This window comes from Berghia stephanieae, chromosome 9 (genome assembly GCF_034508935.2).
Source record: "Berghia stephanieae isolate SIO BIC M18660-M18661 chromosome 9, UCSD_Bste_1.3, whole genome shotgun sequence".
Taxonomy (NCBI): Eukaryota; Metazoa; Mollusca; class Gastropoda; order Nudibranchia; family Aeolidiidae; genus Berghia; species Berghia stephanieae.
The window spans coordinates 13,922,404-13,933,031 of NC_088368.1; the positions used below are offsets into that span (position 1 = coordinate 13,922,404).

General features: G+C 35.6%; 1 protein-coding gene across 1 annotated transcript; it reads left to right on the forward strand.

The window, feature by feature from the left end:
- Positions 1-1,004: 1,004 nt before the first annotated feature.
- LOC144979308 (growth factor receptor-bound protein 2-like) lies at positions 1,005-4,135 on the forward strand. Its single transcript, XM_078925938.1, has 2 exons — positions 1,005-1,176; positions 3,977-4,135. Exons 1-2 carry the CDS (start codon positions 1,024-1,026, stop codon positions 4,076-4,078), a joined length of 255 nt encoding a protein of 84 aa, XP_078782064.1. The 5' UTR covers positions 1,005-1,023; the 3' UTR covers positions 4,079-4,135.
- The last annotated feature ends 6,493 nt before the right edge of the window (positions 4,136-10,628 follow it).

The following is a 10,628-nucleotide window of genomic DNA, read 5'->3' on the forward strand; positions in this document are numbered from 1 at the left end:
CAGTAAATAAATATTATTGCCAAGAAATATGGGTAAAGGAGTTCCTTCCTGTAAGATAAATGATGTGCTGCAACTCTATGTGGAGTGACTATCATGACAGCTATTTTTATTTCTTTAAAAATAAATAATCAGTCTCAATTGAGTTTCATATTTAGTTTTGTTTGTTGGTCCGTTATACTTCCGGATGGCAATGTTGTGAGCTTCTTAGCCAAGCGCAAACTATCTATATGTTGGTCGTCAATAAATATCACCCCTCCTCGCTCTTTTAGGTTCCGTAATCTTGGATTTTGCCTATAGATAGTTCAAAGATGACGTCACTCATGTCTTTGTTATTGGTTTGGGGTTTTTTTTTTGCCATCCGCGTTTATGAGTACTTCTCACTAAACTGTATTAACCAGACCATAAACCTCCAAGGTTACACACAGTTTTGTGTGTTGGCCAGTTTTACTTCCGGATGGCAATGTTGTAAACTTATGCTTCAATGTGTAACCTACACATTAGTAGTCCTTCAAAAGGATTGTTACATCCACACTTCAAATGAGTTTGTAACCGGAAGAGAAGAAGTTGTGTCGTCACGACATCTCTGCCCTGTTTCATGAAAATCACCCTCAACACAACACAGGGTTGAATTGGATTCAATAGTCTGATGTCACGGCGCCCAGCAACGGCTGCCATCGTGGTTCTAAAAAAAGAAAATCGGTACTTTTTATTCTTCATGCTGTCTAGAACTTTTCATATGTCTTGTGATTAAAATGTGTAATAATCAAAACATGATCAAATTTATAATGTTTGTTTTTTCTCTCTGGATAAGCTTTTATGCTCGTCGGAGAAAGATTTCATATGGGCGTCCGCCATTGTTCCGATAGTTTAGAGCCAGTTACTAAGTTACCATGCACCACTACGAGGAAAGTGACGTCATGACTGTGAAGCGTAATTGATGTCACAAGTCACAGTATATCTAACTTTTTCTTATCTTATCTAATTTTACCGTATCTTATCTTATGTTATTTTAACAGGATAGGTATGGATGTCCAACACTTTAAGATCTGTCGGGTAGGAGCCCAATACGATTTGTGGGGCGTCGAGTCTTTTAGCTCGGTCAATAAACTTGTGGAACACTACCAATCCTGTTCATTGCGCAAGGACAGATTTGTGCTTCTCAAAGATATTGGTGAGGTAGGTCATTCCAATATGCTACCTAATTAATTCGTCAATAATTGAAAAGAAAAGTGTGATATATAAAAAAAATTACTTGTTCTATTCTCATTGGAAGTGTAAAACCACTCTTCCGGAAGACTGTGTACATACTTTGTGTAATTGGATTCAGTAGTCTGTTGTCACGCCACCCGGCAACGGCGGCCATCTTGGTTCTAAACAAAGAAAATCATTACTTTTTATTCTTCATGCTGGCTAGAACTTTTCATTCCCTTTTCATATGCCTTGTGATCAGAATGTGTAAAAGTCAAAACATGATCAAATTTATGGGGTTTTTTTTCCTCTGGATACGCTTTTATGCACGCCGGAGAAATATTTCATACGGTGTCCGCCATTGTTCCGATAGTTTAGAGCCAGTGTTGCTAAGTTACCATGCGTCATTAGGAAGGAAATGACGTTACGACTACTGAATCCTATTGATCTTCGGGTTTCGGAGTGATGACATCTCATTTTCTAGTCTATAGATAGTTCGAAGATGACGTCACTCAGGCCTTTGTTATTGTTTTTGCCATCCGCGTTTGTGAGTTGTTCTCACTAAACTGTATTAACAAGACTATAGATAGTATGCGCTTGGCCAAGGAGTTCACAACATTGCCATCCGGAAGTATAACGGACCAACACACAACTATGTGTAAAAAACTTTTTATAGTCTGGTTAATACAGTTTAGTGAGAACAACTCACAAACGCGGATGGCAAAAACAATAACAAAGGCCTGAGTCACGTCATCTTTGAACTATCTATAAAAGTTCATGGTTACACAGAGTAAAAACCGGTACTTCTGTATAACTGCGGCACTTGGGCGTTGACAAAATCCGAAGAAGAACATCTGGATGCCTTCCATCGCACACAGCTAAGAAGGGTACTGGACATCAAATACCCCAAAAAGATCTCAAATGAATCACTCTATAAGATCACAAAAGAAAGACCAATCTCCTTGACATTTTACAACAACGATGGCAACTTTTCGGTCACATACTACGCAGGGACAAAAACATACCAGCAAACCAAGCCATGTCGGGATACTTCCAAAAACACGGGAACCTTTCAGAGGAAGACCGATCACAACACTCCCGTGATCCTAAACAAAAACCTCACATACTTGGACAAAGCATTAGTCTCATAACGGCAGGGACCTTGAAAATCTGAGAACCCTAGCAGAGGACCGGCAATATTGGAGACACCTCACACAGGAAATACTGGAAACAGCCAAGGCGACCCGATCTTTCGGTCGAGACGCGAAAGGCATCTAAGTCAGTAAGTCAGTTACACAGAGTTTGTGTGTTGGTCCGTTATACTTCCGGATGGCAAAGTTGTGAACTCCTTGGCCAAGCGCATTCTATCTATAGATATTATGCGCTTGGCGAAGAAGCTCATAACATTGGCATCCGGAAGTATCACGGACCAACACACAAAACTCTGTGTATCCATGAACTTTTATAGTCTGGTTCATACAGTTTAGTGAGAAGTACTCATAAACGTGGATGGCAAAAACAATAACAAAGACTAGATTGACGTCATCTTCGTTCTATCTATATTACAATAAATATCATCCATCCTCGCTCTTGTTCGTCCCTAAGAATCTGCCTATACCTCCTGCTAATAAAGTAGTTATGTCATCCTATGATTTAAGATGTAACCTATTCATTATTAGTCCTCCAAAGGACTGGTTACATACACAATTCCGGGGATTTTGGAACCGGAAAGTAGAAGGTGTGATGCCACTACTTTTTTGCTCTTTTGGTGTCTTTGAAAGGTCAGTTGGTAGAGCACTCGCCTCTCAAGTTTTTAAAAAGCCATAGTAACATATATCCATGGGGCTTATAGCTCTGTAAAAACACTTAAAATATGCACGCAAATATAGGGAATGAGATTAGCGGAAGAGTAGCGTCCCTTGATTGGACGTCACCTTGCAGAGAGAACGTCAACATGGTTTTGCGCATGCGTCTCTCCCGTCCTCGCTTTCGGTGAAGTGTCTCATGCCGCTATCACGAGAGACGCATGCGCAAAACCAACAATGAGGTTCTCTCTCTAATAATTTTCTGCCGGTAACGTCCAATCAAGGGACGCTACTCTTCCTCTAATCTCATTCTCTATATACATACTATCGTTATATTATAGCCTGATACTGAAATCCAAAAGGACAGACAGTTTGACGTCATTATTTGGTTTTTGCACTGCTTAGTGAGTTGTCGTTAGTAGAACTCATGGAAACAAGTTATTTCATTGGTTGAACTATTGAATACAACTCACGAATTGTTTTCTTCTGTGGCCAAAGACTGGCATTATGACGTCATTTTTTGGTCAGTGTCAGGCCATAACTTTACGAAGGCCACGGTCAGTGTCGGGCTATAAGGTAACGATGGCTACGGTTCCAGTCGCAACTGGACTGGCTGAAATTTAGCAAGTCACCCCGCCCTAACTCTCTTTGCGACTCCCCATGGCGAAGGACGCCTGGTATTCATTCCCCAGTCCTATGGCAAATTTCCTCATTTAAAAAAAAACAATTTGACGAATAAAGTGAATTTGATTTTAGTTTTGTTTGTTTTCATCGACGTGCACTTATTTGGAGGTCTGATAACCTAAATCATTATGGGCTTATTGTTGAATGGAAATCTCAAATTTAAAAAAAAAAGAAGCAAAATTGTTGTCCATACAACAATGTTAAACTAGGCCCATAATTGAATTCGGATGTCAGAACTGCATGTGGTACATGTCGATTTCAATCATAACTAGTGAATGTATAATTCTTTCACTTGACAGATGATGGCCCAAGCCATAATTGCTTTTACTCCATACAAAGAAGAAGACCTCTCATTTCTGAAATCTGGACAACGGTTGAGAGTATTACCATTAGAACAATAAACCCATAACGATTTGGGTTAGAAGACCTGCATATGTGCATGTGGAATGGAACCAATACTTTATTATACCGTTTTGTATTATTATTATTATTATTATTATTATTATTATTATTATCATTAATTATATATTATTATTATTATTATTATTATTATTATTATTATTATTATTATTATTATTATTATTATTATTATTATTATTATTATTATTATTATCATCATTTGTTATTATTATTGTTGTTATTATTATTATTATTATTATTATTTATTATTATTATTATTATTATTACTATTATTATCTTTGTCATTACCATTATTATTATATTATTATTATTATTATTATTATTATATTATTATTATTATTATATTATAAAATAATAATAATAATAATAATAATAATAAGAAGAAGAAGAAGAAGAAGAAGAAGAAGAAGAAGAAGAAGAAGAAAGAAGAAGAGAAAGCAAGCCAGTTATCACTTGTGATGAATGTCCATAGACTAAAAAAAAAACAGTTGAATCGGTCAGTAAACTTTCATCATCCTGTATGCAATTAAAATTAAATGAAGTACACAACACTCGTCACCTTGTTATTGACTTTAGACATTCATTGTAAAAACAACAAACAAACAAGCTTTTCTGTGATGCAAACGTGACTCTTCACCTCAAAACGGTATTAAGTGGGGTTGGTTAAAATGTTGAAAACTGAATTTATAGCCAGAAATATCAGACTTGTGTTGAGTTTGTATGTTTTATTGAGTAGAATGGATACCATATTTTAGGGTGCTAATGCCAACAATTTATATTTTTGACCAGTTTGACACTAAATTAGGTTTTTAAGCATTTGGTTCGTTCCGACATAATACCGTTTTGAGACGATGGGTCACAAATAGTTCCGATATACCGTTGGTGGAACCGTCGCCTTAGAAACGTAAGGCCTGATGCCGTAACCATTGTTAACTTATAGATGGTATGCGCTTGGCTAAGAAGCTCATAACATTGCCATCCTGAAGTATAACGGACCAACACACAAAACTGTGTGTATCCATGAACGTTTATAGTCTGGTTAATACAGTTCAGTGAGCATTACTTATAAACGCGGATGGCAAATAACAATAACAAAGACCTGAGTGACGTCATCTTCGAACTATCTATAGCTTGACACGAGAACCGTAGCCATCGTTAAGTTATTGCCTGTCACTGAGACCCAAAAGGACTAGTCTTTTGACGTCATTATCATCGGGTTTCGGAGTGATGACATCTCATTTTCTATCTATAGATAGTATGCGCTTGGCCAAGGAGTTCACAACATTGCCATCCGGAAGTATAACGGACCAACACACAAACTCTGTGTAACCATGAACTTTTATAGTCTGGTTAATACAGTTTAGTGAGAACAACTCACAAACGCGGATGGCAAAAACAATAACAAAGGCCTGAGTGACGTCATCTGCATACTATCTATATTACAATAAATATCATCCATCCTCGCTCTTGTACGTTATTTGGTTTTTGCACCGCCTAGTGAGTTGACATTAGTAGTGCTCAAGGAAACAAGTGGTCCCATTGGTTGAACTATTGAATAGAACTCACGATTTGTTTTCTTTTGTGGCCAAAGACTTGTATTTTGACGTCATTTTTTTTTTTGGTCAATGTCAGGCTATAAGTTTACCATGACTACGGTGTCAGGCTATAAGTTTTAAAATATTTTTAATGAGCTTTTATATAGTGCAATTAATATCCACTAATTGTGCTCAAAGCGCTTTACAAGGTGTCCCTGGTCAAAAGCAACATTTAACATGTAGGACGGGACATAACGCCTATTAGGCGATATTACAATGTTTCGGACAAAGACAACGCTGTTAACGTCCAGGTACTCATTTTACACTGAGTACGGTGAGATAATGTGAGTAAAGAGCCTTTTCCAAGGACTCAACTATGCGCCGAGCGCGAGGCTCGAACCCAGGACCCTCCGATCCGAAAGCGAGTGTCATACCACTAAACACATATCCGCACAAATTTTACCATGGCTACGCTAATACTGAGAGCAAAATTACGTCACAAATGAAGACGACGATCACCAAACGAAAGTAAAAAGTGAGTAGGGAAGTCTTCAAGAAAACAAATGGTTCTAATGATTTCACCTCATAATACGCTTCAACAGTCGTGACGTCACTTCCCTCGTAATGACGCATGGTAACTTAGTAACTGGCTCTAAACTATCGGAACAATGGCGGACGCCCTTATGAAATATATCTCCGACGAGCATAAAAGCGTATCCAGAGGAAAAAGACATTATAAATCTGATCATGTTTTGATTTTTACACATTCTGATCACAAAACATATGAAAAGTTCTAGCCAGCATGAAAAATAAAAAGTACCGATTTTCTATGTTTAGAACCACGATGGCCGCCGTTGCTGGGCGACGTGACGTCAGACTATTGAATCCAATTATGTTTTTACCCTGTGATCTTTGTCTTATTTTATGACGAATTTTTGGGGTTGATATCTATAAATAAATAGTATGCGCCTGCTTAGAAACTCACAACATTGCCATTCGGAACCAACACACAAAACTATGTGTAATCATGAACTATTATAGTCTGGGTCTCCTGAGAAGGATCATCACGTTGCCGTCGTGCAGGAGCTTGTGAGCTGCCATGACCCTGAAGGTGATACCAGCCTAGATCAATCCTGCTGGAACAGCTGAAGATGAGTAGCCCTAATGATGCAGTGTGCTGTTGAAACGATATTGTTGGCTAAATAGAGGTGAGAACACGAATATTTTATATATATATATATATATATATATATATATATATATATATATATATATATATATATATATATATATATTTTATTATTTGCCACAATGTTGGAGTCAGTCTACATCGATGTTTCAGGCCTTTTTAGTCATCGTCAGGACTGTGTGTTACATGAGTTTGCTTTGTTGTGTGTTGTTGCTTGTTGAAGTTGTTCCGTAGATTTGTTGTTGATTAATAAGTGCTTCCGTCGATGTGGACAACTATTGTACATCTCATTTTTCGTGTTGAGTGTGGCTTCATGAGGGTGTTTGATTAAATTATATTTCTCTTCCCGGCATAAGCTACATTATTTTGATGATGGTGTGTATCCTGTTGCTTTAGATATATTTTTCCATGAAATGTTGTGGTCTAGTTTGTTGTCTTTTAATTTCCAAATATGTTCGCTGAGTTTTGTGGATGTTTTTTTGTTAGTGTTTCTAAATGTTGAGGTGTGGATGTTGTATCTTGTTTTGAAATTATTTCCCGTTAGTCCTACATATTTTTATTGCTTGTTTGTTTTAGTTTCGGTACCATTTGAACCATATTTGTATCCAACACGATTCAAATATTATTATATAATTTTATTAATATATATTAATATATATATATATATTGAATCGTGTTTGATACAAATATGGTACGGATAGTGCTCAGACAACAAACCAAACTCATGTAACACACAGTCCTCACGATGGCTGAAAGGGCCTGAAACATCGATGTAGACCGGAAAACATCAGTAATCAAAATTTCTGGAAGAGATAAGTTTTAAGCCTTTTCTTAAAATCCTCGACGTTTATAAAAGACGTGAGTTTCTAATGGAAAGTCCTGCTGTATAGATAGTATGCAGATGACGTCACTCAGGCCTTTGTTATTGTTTTTGCCATCCGCGTTTGTGAGTTGTTCTCACTAAGCTGTATTAACCTGACTATAAAAGTTCATGGTTACACAGAGTTTGTGTGTTGGTCCGTTATACTTCCGGATGGCAATGTTGTGAACTCCTTTGCCAAGCGCATTCTATCTATAGAATGACTCGCAAACCCGTTACATCTTCGTTAAAACTAATCACTGGCATGTATTCTGTCTCCGGAAAATATCTTCTGAATCTTTTTAAACCCTTCAAATAAATAATGGCTCAAGGAAACCAATAAGACTTACAAATACAAAGACATTTGTTCATGTAAGTTCACATAGCAAATGAAAAAAAAGTATAACAAAAACTTACAGGAATGTATAGAAACCTTTTGAAAATTTAAGAAATATGATATATTATTATGTACTTAGCTGATTAATGAAATATTTATTTCTGACAGAGCTGTTACGATATTACATGGGATTGTGTCAAAGACTATAGATAGAATGAAGATGACGTCACTCATGTCTTTGTTGTTGTTTTTTGCCACGTTTATGAGTAGTTCTCACTAAACTGTATTTAACCAGACTATACAAGTTCATGGGTACACATAGTATTGTGTGTTGGTCCGTTATACTTCCGGATGGCAATGTTGTGAGCTTCTTAACCAAGCGCATACTATATGTACCTCGACTGCGACTTGTTTTGTTTTGGCATACTCCAAATCTTTACCAAATAATTAAGATAATTGAAGTAAACACCGTCTCAGTATTAGATAGTAGGTGTACGAGATTCTTGGTTTCTAATAAACAGTTTCTATCTAGATATATACTATTTATTGTTATCGCTCTCATGATTGCGCATTATCCTACTTTTTTTTTTTTTTTTTTTGACGAAGTGACATATCTAACAAGTTTCCCGTTTAAAATGACGTTAATCATAGGGATAAAAGAAAAATAACCTAAAAATTGCATTTGGTCATTCCTCAAGAGAGAGAGAGAGAGAGAGAGAGAGAGAGAGAGAGAGAGAGAGAGAGAGAGAGAGGGAGAGAGAGAGAGATGTATATAGATAGATAGATAGAGAAAGAGAGAGAGAGAGAGAGAGAGAGAGAGAGAAGAGAGAGAGAAACAGAGATAGAGTGTTGTGCGTGTGTTTGTGTGTGTGTGTGTGTGAGAGAGAGAGAGAGAGAGAAGAACAGCGTACGAGAAAAAAAGAACACACGCACACACATACACACACAAACACACACACACACACACACACAGAGAGAGAGAGAGAGAGAGAGAGAGAGAGAGAGAGAGGGTTAGAGATAGAAAGATAGATATGTAGGTAGGTAAGAAAGATAGATCGATAGGTAGATGGATAGATAGGTATTGATACGCAGATAAATAGATGGATAGATGGGTAGATAGATAAATAGTTATTGATAGATAAATAGAGAGATAGAGATACGTAGATAGATAGATAGATAGATAGATAGGTATATAGACAGATAGATAGATAGATAGATAGATAGATAGATAGACAGATAGATAGATAGATAGATAGATAGATAGATAGATAGATAGATAGATAGTTAGATAGATAGATAGAGATACGTTGATAGATAGATAGATAGAATGATAGATAGATAGAGAGATACGTTGATAGATAGATAGATAGAGATAGATAGATAGATAGATAGATAGATAGAGATACGTTGATAGATAGATAGATAGATAGATAGATAGATAGATAGAGATACGTTGATAGATAGATAGATAGACAGATAGATAGATAGATCGATAGATAGATAGATAGATAGATAGATAGATAGATAGATAGATAGATAGATAGATAGACAGATAGATAGATAGAAGATAGATAGATAGATAGATAGATAGATAGATAGATAGATAGATAGATAGATAGATAGATAGATAGATAAGATAGATAGATAGATAGAAGATAGATAGATAGAGATGCTAGATAGATAGATAGATAGATAGATAGATAGAGAATAGATAGATAGATAGATAGATAGATAGATAGATAGATAGATAGATAGATAGATAGTAGATAGTGAGATAGAGATAGACGACAGAATATTGAAACGTAGAAGAGAGGAAGAATGGAGACAGAGCGTAGAAGGGTTGGGAAAGGTAGAGAAAGCGTTTACCATCGATTAACGTCGCTTGACCATGTCGGGATGACCTAAGATGTCTTGTCGCGGTGACCAACAGGTCAATCACCCAAACAAATAACTATACTCAAGGCCTTCTATATGGTAACTATATAGAGGGCCTTGCTGTACTACGACTACAAACAAGGGCTCTGGACGATGATAATATTATAGTATTAGTTGTAGTTATAGTAGTGGTTGTATTATTATTATCATTATTATTATTATTATTATTATTATTATTATTATTATTATTATTATTATTATTATTATTATTATTATTATTATTATTATTATATTATTATTATTATCATTATTATCATTATCATTATCATTATCATTATCATTATTATTATTATTATTATTATTATTATTATCATTATTATTATTATTATTATTATTATTATTATTATTATTATTATTATATAATCGTCTTGATTTTCCCGAAAACGTCATAATCAAACAATATGAAATAGGTTTTTAAAACTTAACTCAAAAGAAATAAGAACATGCCATAGACGTCTACATAATTTTATCAGCAAAACAGCCTCTACATCACAGAATTAAATTCTTATAACTATGATAAAAACATTTTGTTTTCAAATTTTGTGATGTAGATACAAATGAAAATGGTTAAATTTTCTGTACCACGTCATTGCAAATGGCTCTCAGCTCTATAAATCTTTGTCTTTTTTTCTGATATTCATGACACAATTCGATGTTTTCAAAAATGTCTGTTTGA